Source organism: Cucurbita maxima, unplaced genomic scaffold, assembly GCF_002738345.1.
Source record: "Cucurbita maxima cultivar Rimu unplaced genomic scaffold, Cmax_1.0 Cma_Scf00010, whole genome shotgun sequence".
Classification (NCBI taxonomy): domain Eukaryota; kingdom Viridiplantae; phylum Streptophyta; class Magnoliopsida; order Cucurbitales; family Cucurbitaceae; genus Cucurbita; species Cucurbita maxima.
In genome coordinates, this window is record NW_019272026.1 from 5,659,892 (window position 1) to 5,682,271 (window position 22,380).

At 37.0% G+C, this 22,380-nt stretch overlaps 4 protein-coding genes and 1 long non-coding RNA gene across 6 annotated transcripts; 4 read left to right on the forward strand and 1 right to left on the reverse strand.

The window, feature by feature from the left end:
* The first annotated feature begins 844 nt into the window (after positions 1-844).
* LOC111485626 (alpha-mannosidase I MNS5) lies at positions 845-6,063 on the forward strand. Its single transcript, XM_023132591.1, has 15 exons — positions 845-1,189; positions 1,786-1,828; positions 1,901-1,966; positions 2,050-2,111; positions 2,187-2,286; positions 2,440-2,622; positions 3,182-3,230; positions 3,314-3,493; positions 3,757-3,877; positions 4,156-4,237; positions 4,320-4,405; positions 4,580-4,680; positions 4,868-5,009; positions 5,086-5,236; positions 5,414-6,063. Exons 1-15 carry the CDS (start codon positions 1,059-1,061, stop codon positions 5,642-5,644), a joined length of 1,728 nt encoding a protein of 575 aa, XP_022988359.1. The 5' UTR covers positions 845-1,058; the 3' UTR covers positions 5,645-6,063.
* Positions 6,064-6,827: 764 nt separating this feature from the next.
* Positions 6,828-12,612, forward strand: LOC111485622 (calmodulin-binding protein 60 A-like). Of its 2 annotated transcripts, none has more exons than XM_023132587.1 (7): positions 6,828-7,429; positions 8,973-9,039; positions 10,157-10,209; positions 10,377-10,873; positions 10,953-11,113; positions 11,195-11,401; positions 11,498-12,612. In XM_023132587.1, exons 1-7 carry the CDS (start codon positions 7,260-7,262, stop codon positions 12,119-12,121), a joined length of 1,779 nt encoding a protein of 592 aa, XP_022988355.1. In that variant the 5' UTR covers positions 6,828-7,259; the 3' UTR covers positions 12,122-12,612. The 2 variants fall into 2 exon arrangements, with proteins under 2 accessions (XP_022988355.1, XP_022988356.1); XM_023132588.1 differs by having other exon boundaries at positions 6,830-7,429; positions 11,195-11,364; positions 11,498-11,716.
* A 470-nt stretch (positions 12,613-13,082) lies between these two features.
* On the forward strand, positions 13,083-16,231 carry LOC111485669 (succinate dehydrogenase subunit 7A, mitochondrial-like). Its single transcript, XM_023132655.1, has 4 exons — positions 13,083-13,205; positions 13,298-13,360; positions 13,925-14,027; positions 16,055-16,231. Exons 1-4 carry the CDS (start codon positions 13,149-13,151, stop codon positions 16,132-16,134), a joined length of 303 nt encoding a protein of 100 aa, XP_022988423.1. The 5' UTR covers positions 13,083-13,148; the 3' UTR covers positions 16,135-16,231.
* Positions 16,232-16,732: 501 nt separating this feature from the next.
* On the reverse strand, positions 16,733-21,418 carry LOC111485675. The gene is made up of 2 exons (XR_002718704.1): positions 21,321-21,418; positions 16,733-16,770 (listed from the first exon to the last, which is right to left on the reverse strand). It is a non-coding gene; the product is annotated as an uncharacterized LOC111485675 (long non-coding RNA).
* Positions 17,486-19,718, forward strand: LOC111485663 (LIM domain-containing protein WLIM1-like). Its single transcript, XM_023132646.1, has 5 exons — positions 17,486-17,860; positions 18,338-18,434; positions 18,518-18,558; positions 18,658-18,747; positions 19,253-19,718. The coding sequence occupies exons 1-5, from the start codon at positions 17,726-17,728 to the stop codon at positions 19,442-19,444; spliced, it is 555 nt and encodes a 184-aa protein (XP_022988414.1). The 5' UTR covers positions 17,486-17,725; the 3' UTR covers positions 19,445-19,718.
* Positions 21,419-22,380: the final 962 nt, after the last annotated feature.

Sequence of the window (22,380 nt, forward strand, 5' to 3'; positions counted from 1 at the left end):
TGAAAATTAAGAAATTAAGTAGGTTTTTGTTAATCTCTCATTTTAAGTACCATGTTATTCGGACAAAGGTGTACGGATAACCCATTTGATAAGGCCCAAATGAAATGTGGCCCACTTTTTAAAACTTAACTTCTGTCTGCGTCATCTAAACAATCGATTTGATAATTCAAAAATAAAAACGTCTAAAAAAATATTCTTAATTTTTAATTTTTTTTAATTAAGCCTTAAATTTTCAAAAGAAAATTAAAAAAATATCTTGGTTTTGAAGAAAAATGTTAGTAGTGGTAAACTCTTCAAAACTATCTTTAAAACTTTAAAAAGTTTTATTAATACTATTTTATTTTTTAAAATATTAGTTATGTTTATAAAATATTTGTGAATTTTTAAAGAGTGCATTACTATATTCGTAAAAATAAAAAGTTATTTTCTATTATCTTTATTTTTTAATGTTGCTTTTTAAATTTAGAATTATTTTTTAATTCTTTTTTAAATTTACAGATGTTTTTGAAATTTTTAGAAAAGTTTTGAGTTTTCTTAGGAAGGTTTAGGAGTATTAATAAAATATTTGAAAACTTCGAGATTATATTTTAAATAATTATCAAATTTGAAATAGTCTTAAACAAAATAGTAATAATTTTTATTAAAAAAATTGTTGAAATGGTTGGAAATATATATATATATATATTTTAGATATATTGAAAAGTTGAGAGATATTTTTATTAATTTAGAATATATATATATATAAAACTTTATTTAAAAAAAAGTATGTTTTATTTGGGCATTGTGAAGTGGCAATTCAGACAATTTTCTCAATTAGTTTCCTTTTATAACATATCATCTGGTTCAATTTGGAAGGTCTTTTCCTTTTCATAATCCACTCTCAAGGAAATATAGTTAACCAAATTATTCAATCCACGACAACCAAGTTTCTATGGGCGTCTTGATTTGAGCTGCGATTCGCTTCAGATCCCCAGCGCCATTGACTTCGTACTCCGATTCGATTCTATTCGATTCGCTTCTTCTGCCCGGAATTCTTATCCAGTCCATAGATTCCATACATGTTGCCCCGCAGGTCTTTCACATGGATTCTTCTGCTCTTCATCATCTTCTCCGCTCTCTTCAATCCTTCCAGCTCCAACAACTACTGGACTGCCAAGCGAATGCGTATGAGGGAAAAGGTCCGCCGGATGTAAGCCTCTTATCTTCATAATCTCCGTTGGCATTTTTAATTCAATCGCGGTAGTTTCGTTTTTTGTTCCGGTCTATTGGATGCGGTTCTGACTTCATTATCGTTCTGTGGATCGGTGTTGTGTTGAGAAGCTCTAGCGTTTTGTGGTATAGGAGATACTTCGTTCAATTCTACGAAAATTCTAACTATAAAGTCTAATTTTGTCATGTCTGGAGAATTTTCAGTTTTTGTTTAGTTTGTTATGATGATGACTTAGACGTTTCTATGGAGCTCGTCATTCTTATCTGCGTTTAGTCTTTTTTTTCTGGAAATTGGACGCAGTACAGTGATGATATATTGTTGGGATCTTATTCAATCTAGGTCTTCAGGAAAATTATGACTAGATTTGTTGAACTTCTATCCGAGCCACATTGAGTGCATTATTTTGACCTCTAGTTACAGTGTCTTACTATTTATTCTTGGTGAGTTGCATAATCTTATTTTAGTACACACCACTGTTCTTGCCTAAATTTCATCTGTTGTATTTGCTTAGATGATCCCTACGTTCACTAGCACGCAAAGTATCTGACAGTTGGCTTATTTTTATATGCTTTCAGGTTTTACCATGCATATGACAACTATATGACATATGCATTTCCAGTAAGTATTCTTGGTTACAGATTCATGCGCTCTGATCACATAGAAACCTATTGACTGTCCTATTTCTATCAGCATGATGAGCTAAAACCTCTTACGAAGACCTTCACCAACTCCCTCAGTGAGCTCGGTAATCTTAAGGTAATCAATATAATGTTAATATGGCTTTAGAGTGGTAATTGGTTGTGGGGAGTGCATTAACTGTGTAATTCTTCAATTTTCAGCTGGAACACTTACCACAAAATTATAATGGATCTGCTCTTACACTCATCGAATCATTGTCTAGGTATGAATTGATTACTGCCGGAATTTATGGTTGTTTAGTTATTAGTTTCATAATGATCACATTTTTCCTTTTCAGCCTTGTAATTTTAGGCAACAACACTGAATTTCAAAAGGCGGTGCTTTGGCTTTCTGAAAATTTACGTTTTGATGTTGATGCACGGATAAATCTATTTGAGGTACCCAAGTCCTTAGATACCCCCAATCCCCAAAAAGATGAATGTGGTTGGCTCATCTCTAGAGTTGAAATGCTTGTCATGCTAAGAAAGAGCTAAAATGTTGTGGATGAAGGAGCAATGTATGCATTTTTACTCTTGACCACAATTTTGTAGTGCAACATAAGAGTTCTTGGAGGACTTGTTTCTGCCCATGTTCTTGCAACTGATTCCACAAACCGATTGCCTAGAGAAAGTTATAAGAATCAACTACTAGTTTTGGCCGAAGACTTAGGGAATCGCTTCCTACCTGCATTTAATACCCCCACAGGGTTGCCATATGCGTGGATTAACCTCAAGGTATTACCTATCATCTGCTTCGGTCCAAATCTAATTGTTTATAAATATTATGATATATTAAACTTCATGCTATATGATTTTCATGGGATTTTGTATTCACTGGACCCTGTCTTCTTTTAGTGAGCTAATTTTGCAGTCATTGAGAATTGAGATATGTCTCTGATGCCTTATAAGTCGTTTATGCTGTTTGCATGTTGAACAATATTCTTGGTATAAGTTTCTAAATGATCATAACGAGAATAAGTGAATCTCCTTAGGTGTACTGAACAAATTTTGCATCCAACAAGCCAGATCTTACCTTGCTTTGTTCCTTTTGTTCTTCTCAGCAGTTCTTTTTTTCTTGGGGCGTGGGTGGGGTGGAGGTCAACTATTTGGATGATATTTTTAATGCAGCTTAAACTCACTGTATGCATGGTACGCTTAGGGAGTCCATAGATATTTTCAGAAGTTTTCTTTGCAGTTTTAAAATATATGAATACGTTTTTCTGGGTCATGGTTCCATTTTCTCCCTCTAAAGAGGAGTATATGACTCCACATCAATCCAAAATTCTGTGGGCAGCATGGAGTGATGGAGAATGAAACTACTGAAACAAGTTCTTCCGGGTGTGGTGAGCTCTTATCTTTTATTGTTAAGATAAGTATACATGAAAATTTTATGGTCTGAATTGGATCAATTTTTATCTGGATATAGGTTCTCTAATTCTCGAAATGGGAGCATTATCGCAATTGACTGGTGACCCCAGGTTTGAATCTGCTGCTTTGCGTGCTCTTCGTAAGTTGTGGAGCATGCGCAGTTCATTGAATTTACTTGGAACTACATTGGATGTGGAAACAGGTGAATGGATTGAGTTCTCATCTGGAATTGGTGCTGGTAAGATATTTGTTGTTGACAACACAGATTTTTACATGTTTTGGTAGAAGTTATCACATCTTCATTATTACTATATTTTTCTTCTTCGATAATTGTCTCCCACCTCTTTTAAGGCGCTTCCATACTCTTGTAATATTAACTCAACGTCTATCAGGAAGAAAACCTGTTTTATGCAATTGAGCTCGGGGTAGAATTATACATAATTATGCTCTTGGAAGAGTAGAAACCTAATACTGATGTTGGATTCTTGTGGTTTCTTCAAGGGGTTGATTCATTCTATGAATATCTATTTAAGGCTCATGTACTTTTTGGAAAAGAAGAATTCTGGAGAATGTTCCACACTGCTTACCTTGCTGTGCAGAAATATTTCAGACATGGTCCATGGTAGCGTGTACACTATTTTTATGAATATTTTAGTACGAACACATTTTCTTAAATTATACAAAACTATATTCATTTTTAGCCGTTTCTAAGCTACAATAATTGTAATTTTCAATGCACACCAACCTTTTTTTTTTCTTTTTTTCTCCCAATAGATTTTAAACAATAACAAATAAAAACAATTCTTAACAATATTCTTTAAGAACAAATTTTTAAAAGGTACATACAAAAAATTATTATCTTATTTTGGGCGGCTTACTTGAAATTATTTGGTAATGTAGGTATCATGAGGCTGATATGAGGACAGGGAGGGCAACCCATTGGCAGCTCACAAGCCTTCAAGCATTTTGGCCTGGCCTACAGGCTAGTTGCAGTAATCTTTGAAGTTTTAGTAAATGATACTCTACTCGAATATGACTGTTTGTCATTGACTCTCTGTTAGTAGGTTCTTGTTGGGGATATTCCGGCCGCTAATTCATCACACCGTGAGTTCTTTCATGTGTGGGAGAAATATGGAGTTCTGCCGGAAAGGTATGCTGCTTGCAAATCTGTCCATTTAAACTATTCCATGTTTTGACCAGAACACAGAACTTTCGCTGTTCTATCTTATTTTCTTTTGTCAACTATCTTGTTTCAATCTATTAGAGTTCCAGTATTTTCCATGACAACCATTAATTCTTAAGTCTGGGATTTTAAATTGTTCAGGTATTTACTTGACTATCAGATGCTGCATCCCACTGAAAAGTATTATCCTCTCCGTCCAGAATTGGCAGAGTCAACTTTTTACTTATATCAAGCAACCAAAGGTTTTATTTTTCAAAAACTTCAACATTGTATATTATGATTATTTCGTTTCACGTCGACTAAAAGTTTGAAGCTCTGCTGTAACATAGTATTCTTGGAATGCTAGTTTCCTTACGTCTTATCCAACTATTAGTTATAAAGCTATACTGCCTTACTTGGATTCCTTCCGTTTGGCTTTTGGCATTGTAGATCCATGGTACTTTGAAGTGGGTGAATCAATCATGAAGTCTCTTATCTTGTACACTAAAGTTGAAGGAGGATTTGCAAGTGTTAGAGATGTTACAACTATGCAGTTGGAAGATCATCAACATAGTTTTTTCCTCTCTGAAACGTATGATCTCTTTCTCTCTCCCAATTCTGTTATCCAGAAAATCAGATTGGTCATCACACCATCCCTCTTTATGTAGGTGCAAATATTTATATCTTTTATTTGACGACTCGTTTCTGGTCGATCAAAATTACATCTTCACCACCGAGGGTCACCCCCTGCCAGTCCTAAGTTCTTGGCACGAGCGACTGCCAGAGGTGTATGGCCTGACCAACGGGACATCTATCAAGGTATTACTCCCACTGTCTAATCTTGATTTTCATTTAAGCCCTCATCACAGGGAGCCCGGCAGCTGTTTGAGATATTATGCCCAGTAGAGTGGGAAAATTTAATGAAGAAAAAACTTGGAAGGAATATTTTAAAATGTGAAATGAATTGGTGGAGATGAAGTGCATTTATATCTGCAGGGTGAAAATTCATCAAGAAGGTCTAGTGCAATGTCTCTTCAAGTCTGCCCAGCTACCTCACTAAACACAGCTGGAGATGGTGACCAACAACTAGAGAGTGCTTGCCATATCCTTGATGCTCGAGCAGATCATAAATGTTTCAGCAATGAAGAATGTGGAGTCGATTCGACTACTTGCAGAAGGCGGTCGTGTAGCTCATCTGGTTATTGTGGTCATTGGTTGCGCTTATAACACAGATGGTAATTATTTTCAATAAGATTCCAAACTTGGTTTGTCTTGCACCAACCGACGACGTTGAGCCGAAAATGAACTTTGTAAGTAGTTGTTAAGTCCACACGAGAGAACTCTTTTTCACCCCCAAAAAAGAAAAATTCTTGAATGTAGCTACTACAAAACAAAATAGATATTATTATCTTAGTTAGTTGTTAGATGCAGGGATAGTCTAAAGTTGAATTTTCAGCGGGAGGGGATATGAACATCATGTTGTTCGTTGACTTGTATGAATGGCTTACGTGATTGGAACTAAAAGCCTTGGTTTAGAGCCGGGGGTAATTATGTCATTCTGAGCCTGAGAGTCGTGGCTTGGAAGTACAAAGGAAGATTCGTGGAAATGAGGCCGTCAACTTTAGTTGAGATTCACGCTCCTTTTTCCCTTTTTGCCCCATGCATGTTGGTTTTCATAGAATTTCGGTGAGAGAAAATTGGGAAAATGCGTAACAGGAGAGAGAAAAATAACTCTGAATTTGACTGCGTTCAGGGTGTTTTATTTTCTGAACAAATATCCTATTTAAAGTAAAAAGGATTCTAAAATTGGCTGAGAGTGGCAACTAAATCTGTGTCACTCCCTACAAAATTTCAGTCTAAAACTATGGTGATCCATTCGACGTGATTTGTCAAATAGTCAAACTGACGATTTTCTGAAATCGTGTGAATAAGAAAAACGGTAAACTCAGGTTTTATCTAACAATGCATGCACACACCCCTTGAGTGTCCAACCAACGCATTTGTTAGGAGATGTTTTCGTCCTGGGCTGATCGATAACCTCACGATTTTAAAATGTATCGGTTAAAAAGAAGTTTCCACATAAAGAATGTTTTATTCTCCTCTATAATTAACGTGAAATCTCATGTCGTAATTTAAAAAACGAGTATTTTTCCATTGAAGTATTTAATGGCTCGAATTTAAAATACGTTCACCCCGTTGGAAAAGGTTTAAATATTACTTTAATATTTGTGTTAAGAGTCAAATTAGTATTTAAACCGTAGGGAGCGAATGAAAATGACGTGGAGAATGGCCCCACTTGAGAGGACATTATGGTATGTGGCAAATTTGGTAGAGGAAAGCGCGATATTGCGAGCCGATGCAAGAAGGCGTGCGAATGGTCTTCAAAAAATTACGGTGGGCCCCATTTTTGCTGACATCAGCCTTCGCTCGACGCGGTTTGGCGGGCTATTCCGCCACCCACACGCTCTCGCTTTCTCTGACTGACACACCCACTCAGTTGCCTTCGCCTTTCTGTTCAACGGAAATATCTCCAACGTTCTTCTTCTTCTGCTACACTTCTGGCTTCTACTCTTCTTCTTAGCGGCCGTACTCCGCCACAGCACCGGGTTCTTCTTTTGAGTCCGGTCAAGTAAGGTTTGAGGGGAAAAAGACGACTTCGATTGAGTTTCAGGGCAAGGAGAACCCGAATTTGGATGGAGGCTAGGAGGGGGAAGGAAACGAACAAAGGGATTTGATGGTTTTTTTGTGCAACTTCTTTTCCTGTTTTGTTTGATCGCAATTAGTTTGTGGGCTTGCATATGTTACCATATTTGTATATATCTTTTCTTCCCTCTTGCGCCGCATGTTAGTCTTTTTAGTTTATTGCAATCTTTGCCAATACCATCGCATCGTCCTGTGTCTGTATGTCTTCCGCCCTCCTATGTTGTCGCAGAAAAGAAATCCAGATGATGGAGATGGTCCGTCGGATGGTGACAATCCCGATGATAAGCGTAGAAAGTTCCGTTTCTGGAGGTACTACACGGCTTCTCGCCCTTTTACTCTTTTATTTCACTGCTTTGTGTTGGATGATGAAAGTCCCACATCGGCTAATTTAGGGAATGATCATGGGTTTATAAGTGAGGAATACTAACTCCATTGGTGTGAGGCCTTTTGGGAAGCCCAAAGCAAAGCCATGAGAGCTTATGCTCAAAGTGGACAATATCATACCATTGTGGAGAGTCGTGTTCTTCTAACACTTTGTGGGATTGTTCTTGTAAAGTAGTGCATATCGAAGTTTCCTAGTTGATTATAGGGGTTCTCTGTAATTTCTCCTTGCAATATGGATTTCGAGTGAGTTTCATTGCCAATGCTACTTTATGTTTAGAATTGGAAGTAGGAACGTGGTGCGATCTGGCTTCTTTGGTTCAATTGAATTTTGGGAGAACTGTTTGTATGGTATCCTACATGAGTTGGTAAGCGAGCTGATGATTCATGTTTAAGTTCTTTTGGGTGGATTCTAGGGACTATTCTGACCAGATGAAAATGATGCATTTATGTGGGGCATCATAATGAGTGCGAGCCTAAAGGGACGAGTATTTGCAATTGAGTTTGTTTGAGATTCCCCTAAAGAACAAAGTTGGCTTGAAGAAGCTGTCAGGTATGATCTTGTGGGAGTAGGTTGGACTCCCTCAGATTAGTTGCAACTTAGAGAAGAACTGGTTAACCCTTGGACAGGCTAATATAGACCAATCTCTAGACAGAAATGGTTGGTGGAGGCGGTGGATGGAATTTAATTTCTGGAGGAGGATCGATTTTGATTAGTGAGGGCTCTCTTACCACCATTTTCTTGAAAAAACACTTGATTATTTCGTCCCTTACTAGGTGAATCTCCTTCCATTTCCCAACTTTCATTTTTGGAGACCCCTCTTTGAATGGGAAGCCATGAATTTTTTCGCCACGATTTCCTTATTATAGAGAGTTTATCTCATTCCAAATTTTAGTTATTAATTTATGTGGACGCTCAAGCTATCGAATCGTTGTTCTCTCATAAATCTTTCTTTTCTCGTTTTTCTGCACGTTCTACCCTTCTCCTCTCCCGCCAAGCCCTAGAAAGACGAAAATTCCAAAGAAGGTTAAGTTTTTTTCTTGATGAATTGATTTGGATCCTTGGGCTATGCTTTGATGTATAAGAGGGCTTCAGAAGATTTGAATTTTATGGAGATGTCTTTGCTATAGTAATTGGGATACATTTCTCGAGACATTCGGTATTAGCTTGGCTCAAAGTAGATGTTTACTAGATATGATGGAAGAGGTGGCTAGGACTCTTCCTATCTTGATCATATTAAGGCAAAGTATGTTGCCAATAGTTCTTGGAACCTCAAGACCTTCCTTCAACCAGTATATTCTTGTTGTGGCCTAATGACTGCTATAAGAAAGCCTTTAGGAGTCTTGAATGTCCATTTCTTGTGTATGTATTGAATGCAATATTATTTATTCATCAATGAATTTTTTTTTTCTCTTTAAAAAAAAAAAATCTCATCACTTGATATGATGTTTTATCTTTGGTAATGTACAGTGTGATTCAGGATGCCCCATCATTGCAATCAATGCAACAGCTATTGGAGCCACTCATTCGTAAAGTGGTAAGCATGATCACTCCAGGAAATATGTTTAATGCATTGTTTTATCAATGGGAAATTGTTCCATTGCTGTTGAAAATGCATGATTGGACTGGATGTCTAAGCCCTTACCAAATTATTGAGGACGTTTTCCTATTTTTCTGGATAAAGAGAAAGGACCGTTGTAAAATATAAGGTCCATGAATCCTCTAATGAAGCGTCAAAGCCTAAAACATAACAGGAAAAACTCAAGTGCTTTGGAAATGGATATCATAGGGATATGAAAACCTCTTTCTAATTCTAGAATGCTGACCTATTCGGTTATCTTCATCTCGAAACACTAATACTATACACCAAATAGAATTTTCAATTGGCACCAATGAAAGCTTTCCAGCAGAGGAGCAGGTTTCTTGTAATATCATTGGGGTCGAACCCACCGATAAACTTTATTGTGGAAATCTTGCCTCCTTTGTATATGTTTCTCTCTGTTCATGCCATCATTTCAAAATTTCTGGTGTAACTTTTTTACCTTCTACCTTAGAAGTGGCAGTACTGAAAGTGCCTATGGAATTTGTTTAGTCTACCTTTGTTGGAATAGGAAAGTATCTGAAAGAACAAAGAATAGGACATTCTAAAAAGGAAAGAAAATTCTCTACTAAACAAACCAGGAAGGAAGAGAACTTTTATAGTCTGGACATCTTTTGCAACAAAAGTAAATAATGTGGCTATTTTGATTTGACTTGTGATTATTAGGGTTCTTATATCTGTTGACCATTAAAATTTAAACCCTAAGAAAAGTTAAAATGAGGCAATTCCGAGAATGTGCTATTCTTGTGATTGACTGCTAATGAAATCCCTACAGTTCATGAATATTAAACACTTCTGTTATAAGGGTGGGGCTAAACCATTTGGATTGGCATGGTATAAATGGCTACTTCATGGGAAACTTGAAATGAAGACAGACATTTTAAAGTGAATTAATGGGATAGGGAAATTGCATCAACAGTTCTGATTTGTTATGGTATTTATACGTTTTAATTCTATAAAAAAAAAAATCCATAAAAACGTATATCTGTGTTCTAACGGATGAAATAGTTGGAATTTTTAGCGTTTGTTGTAAGCTTGCTAGTTGTGTGCCCAGGTAAGGGAGGAGGTTGAACTGGCGCTCAGAAAGTACATTACTAGGGTGCAAAGGTAATCTTTTTTGTGATTTGTTTAATTTCTTAAGCATTGTCGACCCCACTTCTAAAAATAGTAATAGAGAGGACGTGAAAATAGATAATAAATAGTTAAACCCAAAATCGTCTATGTATGGATAATATATTAGAGGTATTGATGAAATATCATGCATTTATGTAAAGGAATGATGGAAATGACGGTAAAGAAATCTGTTCTTCCGGGTCGAGATGCTTACAATTGAAGTTCGTAACTGGTATGTCTCTCCCGGTATTTACCGGAGCTCGCATTGAAGGAAGAGATGGTTCCAACTTGACGGTGGCTTTGGTTGACACCATAAGTGGGGAAGTTGTTGACACTGGGCCTCAATCCTCAGCCAAAGTGGAAATTGTAGTCCTAGAGGGTGATTTTGAGGGTGGAGGTGATAATTATACTGTGGAGGAGTTTAAGAATAACATTGTAAGAGAGAGGGAAGGAAAGAAACCACTTCTTACAGGAGATACATTTGTGAGTCTCAAATATGGCATTGGTATGGTAGGTGAGATTTCTTTCACTGACAATTCAAGCTGGACTCGATGCCGTCGGTTTAGGCTGGGTGCAAGAATTATAGACGATAATGTCGGAACAAGAGTACTGGAAGCAAAGACTGCATCGTTTGTGGTCAGGGATCACCGCGGAGAATGTGAGTACTTGGCTTTATTATATCGTATTTCTTTGTATTGACATATCAAATAAAATTTGACCTCTGCCATTTGGTTTAGTGTACAAGAAGCACCACCCTCCATCTCTGGGGGATGAAGTATGGAGATTGCAGAAGATTAGCAAGGATGGAGTCTATCATAAGCGCCTTAGCCAAGAAAAAATCGAGACGGTGCAAGATTTCCTAACTCAGCTTTATGTACAACCTTCAAGACTTCGTAATGTAAATACCTTTTCTCGTGTATCATCTATCTAAATGCTGTGAAAACGACAATACTTACACCTTTTTTTGTTTTAAAATCAGATTTTTGGCCCTGGTATGTCTACTAAAATGTGGGAAGCTACAATTGAGCATGCACAGACATGTGTGCTCGATAAGAAGATTTACGTATACAAGCCTCGTGATTTGGAACAGAAAAGCGGAGTGGTATTTAATGTTGTAGGGCAAGTGATGGGGCTACTTTCAGATTACCAGTACGTTCCCAAAGATAAGCTATCTGAAGTTGAAAAGGCACTCATCTCCTGTCACCTCTAAATAGACATTTACTGTACTTTTTAGTTGCTTTACATTTTTTAAGCTGATTTAGTAGATTCATTCTGAACACAGGCTGATGCTCACAACCTGGTTATCTCCGCATACGAACACTGGGAAGAAGTCGACTCTATTGACGATGAAAATTCTCTTGTAGATGGCTCTTCTCACCCACTCAGTTTCCTTTACACCCCGAGCTCACCAATGGAGGATCATTCATATGGTAGCAAGTACTTAGCTTCTCCAAAATTTAGTGGTTTTGATTTTACACCATCAAATGCATACACTTCTGAAATAATTTCATCGATGGGTTCTATTGGGAATTCGAGTGGCTTGGACGATCATGCTTTGCAGGGTTTTGATTCTATGGTTGTAAGATATGATCAGATGCCAAGTTCCCCAAACTTTGCCAACTCTTCTCTGATCTGTGATTCTGAGCCACTAAACTCATCTTTCTTTGATGTGGATCATCTGCAAGTTCTAGAGTCTGATTTCCAATGTAGCTCGATTTTCGAATCACGTTCTACTCTTCAAGGTGGCTCCTCATCATGTGGTGCTCAAAGGAGATGGACTAAAGTATATGGTGTGCTAAAGTGGTACTTTTTGTTGAGATTTGTAATTAGGCGAAACAAAAGCGTATCCGAGAGATACAAAGGTGCTGTACAGGGTCATGGAAAGGAAAAATTCGACTATGGTTGAGACTGGAAAACACACAAGTTGAAGCGTAAAATGGCTACCAGCAGCACTTCCAATAGACTTACTGGAGGGTCCCATTGGCGTGCATCCAGTAGAAAGTCCGGGTTAAAATGTGTGCGTTTATAAAAAGATGCAAGGGAGTTGTTCTTATTTGATAAGAATGGTTGTGTGCAGTTTTTCCGAAGTGTCTTGGCTGTGCTATGTCTCTGACCCACAAGAATTTCCTCTCTGATCAAGTTTGTGTGGCAATTTTGGAGACTATCAGAAGGTACCTGGTCTGGGTTGATGTTTGATCAGAATGGCCACAATACTTATGTATGCTTCTTTATGCTACTGTTTATACATTTCTGTACAAAACAAACTCTCTTTCTGCCTCTTTTTTAGGAAATGGGAGGGTTTTATAACTAAGAAGTTGGTGTCCCGAGGACATTCTCTTTTTCCTGTAAATGACCAAATGCATACTCTTTCAATAAGAACAGATGTTAAAACTCAAATGCATTGACTGCTTGGGGGCACTGAAGCAGTGGCCAGTTGGGTCAATGAGCGAATAAGTTTTGGAACTTGCAGAAACTTTACGATCGCAGTTTTAAAGCAAGGCTTCGATTAACAAGGGCGAGGGAAATGTTTCTAGAGTCGACAGAGTTGAAGGTATAGTACCCTTTGGTACGACCCTGTGTAGCACGACCCTTTTCATATCGGAATGCACAACTTCACTTCTTGAGTTTAGAGGTGCCTCTTATATTTCTTTCTATATACCAACATAGAAAATCTTAAAAATTAGGTGTTAAAGATGTGAAAAAAAATTAAAAATGAATAACAAAACGTAACATGTGAAAACATCGGTAAAGGACAAATTGGACATTTCACGTCCTCAAAGAGTCATATTTGCGTTTTAAGATAAAGACCATCCTAAATCTAACGCTTAATTTTTTGGGCTATATGTGAAAATTACCCATTTTGACCTCACCGTATTTCTTATTAATCTCACTGTCACATATGCTCTCTTTTCTTTCTCGCATATTGTGGAACAATGGCGTTTTTGCTCACCAAAACCGCTCTTGCGTCTCACTTCCGATCTCAATCTCAGGTTCTTTCTCATTCAATCGCCTCTTTGTTTCTCTTTTTTAATCGTTTTTTCGTTCTCTCGCTCAATCTTTTGAGTTTTTGGTTGACGGGTAGGTGGATCCTTCGTCACCCTCGCGCCGTGGATTCCACGTCGAACCAGGGGCTCGTGAAAAGGCTGTAAGCATATCTAACTTCTTGTTATTTTCTATCTTTAATTGCCAGTGTAGTGGTCTACTCCATCGTTTGGACATTTAGTTCCTTATAGCTTACCGCTGCTCCATTAAGTTAATTGATATCTCGTATGATTGTCAATCTAGTTCATTTCGCTTTATCGTTGTTCAATCTTTCGACGCCATTATAGATGGAAGCTTTTCGAATCTGTTCAGATCAAACTGCTTGAACTCCTGTATTTAGGTCCATGAAATTAGAGGGAAGGTTTCCGTGTTGTTTTCTACACTAATCTGTCGCCATGCTATGCCATGAAACCCTGGTGAAATCTGTTAAGTTCCTTATATTGGTGTATGTTGCGGGTTTGCTTTGCATGCGTGTTCTCAAACTCCGCAAGAATAGTTTCTACTCCAATATTGAACTATTTTCGAAAATATTTATCACTTACATCTCACGAAGGACTTTCCAATACTTGGCTCACCTCTTGCATTTTGTTGATGCAGTTTAGTTGCTTAGTATGTGATTGCAATGATTTATTGTTGAATTGAGTTTCATTATGTTGAAATCTGGCAGTTATTAGCTGAGGACCCTTCTCTAAGGCGGTTCAGATCACACAAGAAAGGTGTCTCTCGAATCAAACAAATTGGAGATGTTCTGACAATCGTAGTTGTTGCAGGTATTAGTCTTTTTTGCACTAATAAAAATACTTATCTCTTCGTCCCGTGGGTCCTAGCTCTGTCATTTACCATTATCGCAACATTGATATAAAATATGTGCGGTTGAATCTTTTGGATGATGTATGTTTCTATACCGATACAAGTTTGTCAAATTTTTACAAGCTTTTTTGAGGTGAAAATTGGCTTCATAGACTTCGAATGAAAACAAGCATATTGCATATGCTAACTTAGAAGGTAAAATAATGCTACCGAAATGGAAGATTGGGGTAGCGGCTGTATTTATGGTTTGTTTTTAGTAGTCTCACCGGGTATCAGTGACTGCAAAAGAAGGACCTTGAGATTCAAATGTAGAACAACGTGATCTTTGTTCAAATAAACGCTAATGCTCAAGTTGATTGAAATTGAAGACCACCTCTGAACTCCATCATATTCACCAACTAAACAGTCAACTCTGTGTTTCCAGAGTTTGATACAACAATATTATTAGATTAGTTTTTTTTTTTTTTTTTTTGGGGGGGGGGGGGGGGGGGGGGGGGGGGGGGGGGGGGGGGTGTAAGGAATTGGGCTTTCATTGATAAGAAGAGAGCATTAAAAAAAACAGGCCACAAAAAAGGGAAGAGGAGTCCCAACTAACTACAAAAAGAGCTCCAATCCAATAAAATCAAGCCAGGATCATAATTACAAAAGAGTCTGTTGATAGACACCCACAAAGAGGCTTAAACCGAGCTCCCTACCTCTCCTCACTGGATCTTCCAACCTCTCTAAAAATCCTATTATTTCCCTCAAGCCAAATACTCAAAACAATAGCAAAAAAGCTCTCTTGCCGCAACATAAGGCCACGCTCACGAAAGAGCGAACTCAAAAGGACTTCCTTAATCACAGAGAAACAAACTCTCCACACCGAAGGTCCTCAACCATCTAGTCCAACTAGACTGCGCAAAGTTAATAATGCTAGAGCCCTCATCCCCAAAAGAATTCATGTCTTTGTTTATATTCAACAAGGGCTAACAATGCTTCTCTATCATTCTAACTTCTCCCAAAATGACAATTCAAATTAGTTGAAAATGAACGTTTTACTTGTTAATTCAGTGAAGGAGCAATCAATTTTGAGTTCTTCACATGTGCATCGGGCTATGTTAAGTGAATTGGCATGTTGCCAAGAAACGTAATTGATTTCTTTTCTTTTTATTTAAATTTCTACAATGTTGCCATCATCTTTTTATTTTATTTTATTTTTTTATTAAGAAACAAAACATTTATTATCGAAAGGGATATAGAAAAAGATGGGAGAGATGCGATTTATCCACACACCGAGTATCTGTCCAGCTTGGCCAATGAAAACATCTTTGAACTTTATTATTGGTTCAATTCAATGCCCTCTTACTTTAATTCAATGACCGAGAAGGACGGGCACTTGACTAAGCAGATTTGGAAGACGAGAACTCCTTGTACCCTAGTCTACAAGAACATCAACACTCAAAAAAGTATTTAAAAGGAAAACCCACTCTACGTGCTATACCCCCAAGTATGCCAAAACTAGTCTCTTCTATGAAGAGACCTTTGATAATGTTTTTAATTTTCCAGCTACTTTTCTCTAGCAGATTATTGGTTTCAGTTATGTAATATGTTCAACATAGAATGGTGCTTCCAAAAAGATCCAATTATACTTCCTGAGATTATTTTGATTTAGTGGTTAAGTGGAAAGCAAAGATTATTGGTAATGAAGGCTTCATGAGCTATTTGTGGGTCATTGGGCTATAAAGAAATGACAGAATTTCAAACCACATTCATAGAAATTCTAGAGAAATTTGAGAGAATGTAAGGCTACAGAGCCTTCCTTTGGTCGAAGTCTTACAAATGTTTTGATAATTTATCTTCTTTCGTCAAGAGGACTCTTTTTCTTCATCTCTTCATGCCTGATAGTGGGAAGAATATCTCTCTGTGTCTGTTTAGTTCCTTTGGAATGAAATTTTTTCGTCCTGAAGAAAAGAAAAACTTTAAGCCTTGTCATTATATTTATTTTCAGGATGTTGCTATGAAATCTATGTGAAAGCAACCATGCGAGAAGAAGCTCGGCAGGCGAAGGCAGCTAGCGAAAGTACATGATGGAATTTGTATCCAGTGACTATTAAAATGTCTCACAAAGGTTTTTAATGCTTTCAGCTAAATAAAGGTTTTGAAGCACCCAATTCTGTTTCCCCCATTTCCTGTAGGCTGGTTTTAATCCTCAATAATTTCTTCTTTTACATGATACTTGGTAACATCTCGAGGTTTCGAAGCTTAACATTGCCTGCTTTTACGCTCGAAATAGAACGTACATGGTGGGGGATGGGATTTTTAATTTACCCATAAAACTTATTCTGAACTTGCTTTGTAGGTCAGTGTTTCTTTTTCATGTGGCTGAAATCGTTTGAAGAGAAGGAAACTAAAAAAATAAATTGGAAATACAAGTAAGATTGGCTGGTGTTTGTTATTGACACGATTTGAAGTATAAATAATGCTTTTATTTATTTGTTGGTATCATTATTTAAACGCATGCATATACCCAGTGGATTAGGTGGTTTTCTTTTATATTTTTTTAGTGGGGGGGGTTGATTTTCTTTTTTATAATATTCATTAAAAACATTTAAAGCGGAAAAGAAAGGGAATAATTCGAATTTATTGTAGTCTTATTTATATTGGTGAGGACAACAAGGATGGTGGGTGGGACAGATCAATTCAATCGCTCTTCCAAGTCGGCGCCTAAAAAGGAGAATGAGAAAAGATGTAAAGCTAAATTGAAAAGAAAAAAAGGCCCAACAAAACAATCACAGTATTGAAATTGTTCCATTTCCACTTAAAATGTTGCGTGAAGAAGAAAAAACTGTATACAATGTAAATGTAAATGATGGAATAAACGATCGATCGCCTAACGTTTGTATCCTAATGTAAAAAAAAGAAAAGAAATCATTCCGGATCGAATTTTCCCCTAAAGAAAAGAGCTCGAGAATAGATATTGAATTTGGCACAATAATTAGTTCGAAGACTTGGTTATACATCAAATCATGAAATCATACAAATAAAAATGTGTATAGTATTTCTTGTATATGCATTTCTTATCTGTCACACATTTGCTTATGCAAAGACATTGAATTTTTTTTTATTTTTTTTTTAATTGAAAAAGTCTTCATCTTTCATCATTACTCTGCTTGATCTAACTATATTCTATATTTCATTCTACAGATCATCTTTCAGCTTTGTAACTGAGCCGACCATTTCCCATTAAAATAAACTTGGTTCTGTTACTTCCATGGCTGTGCTGAAACATAACGTATATGGTCATAAAATTGCATTAAACCCATCATTAATCCACTTCTTGGGACATATTTTCGCTTTATGTGATCAAATAAGGAGATGACACGTGTAAAATGAAGTAGTTAATGGGTGTCTAGATGGGGAATTATGTTGGTCAAATTTTCAAATTGCTCATTACTGGAAATTTGTCAGCTTGTTCGAATGTGCCTGAGCTGTAATCTCTGACTCTAAGAGGGAAATTTGCCGGACACTTAGACGACATAAAAAGGAGGAAGGAAAGATCTTCTGCCTCTTCTTCTTCCCTTCCCTTCCCTTCCCTTCCCTTCTTCTCAGCTTGGCAGTTCAGTTCATTTCTGTTCTGTTCTGTTCATATTCTTCCTTGAATCCTAAAGATTTTTTGAAGATGGCGTTTTTAGGGACAACCCAAAAGTGCAAGGCCTGTGACAAAACTGTTTACTTGGTTGATCAGCTCACTGCTGATAACAAAATCTACCACAAGGCCTGTTTCAGGTGCTACCATTGCAAGAGCACTCTAAAGGTAACTCTTTTGAATCTTACACACATATATTCCTTTCTTATATGGATCTTCCTTCAGATGAGAGCCTTGTTGTGAATGGAATAGATGCATGCTGCTCAAGATATGCCTATTTCCAGATCCTATCCATCATATTCAGTATCTCAAACTGATATAAAATGATCCTATTTCCAATTCTATCTGCACTTTTGGCTAAAATTTTCATGTTGTAATAGTTAAATGATTCCCGTATCTCATAACTATCTGATTCCACTTGAGTCTGTCTTTATATCTTATTCGACAATGAATTTTGCTACCTTAGATTTTGTATGTGTTTGAGATTCTGCAGTGTACAAGGATCATGGTTTATCTTTTAAGATCATAACCTTTTGATCGAAGAGATATTTCTTAATTAGTAGAGCTATGTTTAGGTTAGCTTGGTGCCCATCGCTCGAACATTATCACCAATACTGATTCTGTTGTTTTTTTATGTCACTGCAGTTGTTCAATTACTCCTCCTTTGAAGGTGTATTATATTGCAAACCTCACTTTGATCAGTTGTTCAAGATGACTGGAAGCTTGGAAAAAAGTTTTGAAGGTAATTGGTTGTTGTTGAGTCTTTTTCCGCCTTCAATGACTTCTGCTTGTTTAGTCTATTATCTTCTTCTTTCTTCTCTTTAGGTACTCCAAGAACCATTAGAACAGACAGATCTACCAATCAGGTTTTCTTTTCTTTATTCACTTTTTGGAAGCTTATCTGCTAAAATCAATACTTATGCTCTGATTCCTAACTACTAGTTGTTGTTATTAACATTTGAAAGGTCCAATCCAACAGCAAAGTGTCGAGTTTATTTGCTGGAACTCAAGATAAATGTGTTACTTGCAAGAAAACTGTTTATCCAATTGAGAAGGTAAATGGCCATTATACAGTTTAAAAGCCTCTAGTTTTTTACTTTCTTCCTGTGGCTATTCTTTGAATCATTCACTCAAGTTCTCATCAAATTTACAACCTAAACATTCAAATGCTAAAAGGGTACAAAACCTTCCTATTTACCTGTTTTTCTCGAGAGAGAATCAACTTTATCATGCAAAAGGAAGAGCTACAGTTCAAGAAATTTCCTTATAATACAACCCGAAACAGTATGATACATTTGGAAATTACGAACTAGGATAGTTGAATGTTGTCCTAAACTAGCTTTCTTTTCATCCCTTCGTGTTGCGTTGATTCAGACTCGAACTTAACCACCCTACTTTTGGAGATGACGGTCTCCTTGATCTAAGGCAATGGAATCTTTGAAGAACTTCTTAACCTTTTAATGGAGGATATAATGTGCTAACCAATCGAGTGATGCTCAAATTGCGCTAAAACTAGTTGGCTTAATTTTAAGAGATGCTGTTTTTTTTTTCTTCCATCAGGTGGCAGTAGATAGTAAATCATACCACAGAGCTTGCTTCAGGTGCTCACATGGAGGATGTGTGATTAGCCCATCAAACTACATAGCACACGAACATCGACTGTACTGTAGGCATCATCACAACCAACTCTTCAAACAGAAGGGGAATTTCAGCCAACTTGACAAGCATGAAGAGATTAAAGGGAGTGACTGAGAACACACCAGTTGAGAAGAACTTGATGTTGGATGCAACTGTTATATTGTGCATGAGGAACAGATAAAGTTACGTTTTTCATCAATACTTGCGGGTTCGGGTTTGCTATTCTTTAGTGTACTAGAAGAAAAATTTGAGTTTCAATAAATTTTTTGAGTGTGAGCTGAAAACCTTCCATAAGCACTGCAGAAATATGAGATGTACTGTTCTTCTATTCAATTGAGACTATAAGCTATTTTCATTTTTCCATCAACAAGTTTGTTTGTTTGTTGTTGTATGTGAAGTGAATGCTTTGTTTCAGATGATCATAACTTTAAATCACATTTAAACATGCAGAAAGAGGTACAAATTCTTGTATCAGCACTTCCATAAAAGAAAGCTCCTTTCTGATCTTAGGGGATCTTGGATCTGGAAGGAAAGCAAACAAGATCTTCTAAATTATGAGAGATATCTCAATTATTATTCTTATCTAACAGCTGGAGTCACTGAATGAGATTCAATGACTCACCAATGATATGCCTCCTAATCTGTGGAGCAGGAAGTTTTTCATAATTCATCGAGTATGTACGGTGTTTTTGTTTTGTTTTATTCCCTTGATGTGATTTTCTTGGAAAAAAGAAGTTTTCAGAACTGAGGAATCTGATATGGCAGAGAAGGTAATAAAACCAAACCAGAGCAGGGATTGAACTGAACTCAATAAAGTTTGACCTCAGATCTGCAGACCAGTTGCATCCTATAATTGGAGGAAAATGGTAGAAAAATATGAAATTTGAAAAGCTCAGCCATTCAAATACGCAGGAGAACTTTTCAATGGACTTATATGATAAAGAGAAAAGGTTGGTTTGAATGAGAACTGGCTTCCTTCATAGCTCTTATTTACAACTGCATTTTGATACGATCGATTGAGAATAAGAGATAAAGTGTGAGATCCCACCTCGGTTGGGGTGAAGAACGAAGCATTCTTTATAAGGGTGTGGAAACTTTCTCCCTAGCAAACGCGTTTTAAAAACCTTGAGGGGAAGCTCGAAAGGAAAAGTCTAAAGAAGACAATATCTGTTAGCAGTGGATTTGAGCCGTTACATAAAGATTAAGGGAAAAGCCACCAAGTAGGAACAGAGAATTGTAGAAAATCTGGGTAAAACTATGATTGCTTGGAATCCAAGGACCCAGATGAACGCTCCTCCTCCAACTAAGTGGAGATGATCTGCTGGTTGTTTCTATGATCAAAAAGCAATCTCTAAAGTGGAGCAATAACTTAGAAAATCTAAAAAGAAAACAAAAGCTATGAATCTTATGCTTTTCCTGCTATGGCCTGTATTGCTCTGGCTTCTTTAAGGGAAAAAAAAAAATGATAAAACTTTAAGCAACGATGCCTTGGGTATTGAACAAGATTCCTCTTATTTTAAAGTTCACCCAGAAAAAGATCAAGTTAATCATTGCATCAGAGGTCAAAAATATGCAAAAAAATGATGACAAATTTTCTTTTTCTTTTGCATTGTTGGTGTTGAGTGCTGATCCATCGCATCCCAATTAGCCCTCAATTATCTTATTTCACTATAGTTACGCACGAGTGCACTGTCACATTGCACTATATCTTACTCATTTTGTCTTGAGGTTTTTGATTGCGTTCATGCATGGCAACTCTCACTTTCCTTTCTCCTTTTCAATTATGTCTCTACTTTATTTCTGTAGAAAGCAGCAGAAAAAAAAAAGCTTCACAAGATTCTAAACTAATTCAGAAGCCTCCCATTAATCTCGTAAAACAACAATCTAGGGCACTTTTTAGTACTCGACCTTCATGCAAAAAAAATAACTGAAGATATACATTCATGCTGAAGAACAGTAAGAACAGGTATGGAATTTGAAGAATACTTACTTCGGCTCCGTCTTTTTGCAGCTCATCCTGTGTTCAATCATAGTTTCGCATGCGACGAACTCTTCAGGATCGCCTTTTTTTCTCCAGCAGCTCGCCCACTGCATTTCACATTTTCCGTCAAGATCCAAGTTAATTGCAATCTCCACAAGCTCTTAACAGAGTTCCTTGATCCTTAGTGATCATGAATAGCACTGCGTCTAAATCGATCAACATCCTTCAGATTACTGAGCGATACAGGCGCAGGATTTTCAGCAGCCCTCGTAATCCTCCTATCTAGAGAGCACAGATTTTTGGGAAACAGAGACTGCAACTTCTTGAGAACCATCTGAATGGTTGTTTCATCAATACGCTCTAATCTGAGTAAAATATTGTCATCCCAATCATCTTTTGAAACTGTCGGACTTCCTAAATGATTCGCAGAAGCACATCAAGATAATATTTTTCATTCAATTTGTTAATGCCATTTATCTATGTAATTTAATTCTCATAAACTTTCTTACAACCCCACCAACTTGAACTAGTGCATGTATACCGTATCGACTTTGAAGTTCAAATTTCTCGATCTTAGTAAGAACGGGTGTCTCCTCACGAAGGGGACGTTGTGACTTAGTTTGAGAGTAGTGCGCTTAACGATCAGCCAAAGGGGAAGGAATTACTCGAGATTCATCCAACTTCGAACCCTACAAATAAATAAATAAATTTTTCGACTCTAAATTGCTACTGTGCTTGTTCGTAGATCCATTACATTCCCAATTAGCCCTTCAATGATCTAATTTCACTGTAGAACGAAGCATTCCTTGGGAAGATGTGAAAACCTCTCATTAACAGACGCATTTTAAAATCGTGAGACTGATAACGATACATAACAAACCAAAGCGGACAATATCGGCTAGCAGTGGTCTCGAACTATTACACTGCTACCCCATCTTATCAGTTCCAAGAAGAAAAATTATTGGAAAAGACATAATACCGTACAATGCTTAGCTAAGCTGAGATGACAGAGATTCAAATCAACATGAGCTGTATAAGCTTTAAAGCAAATGGTATGCTAAAACAGATG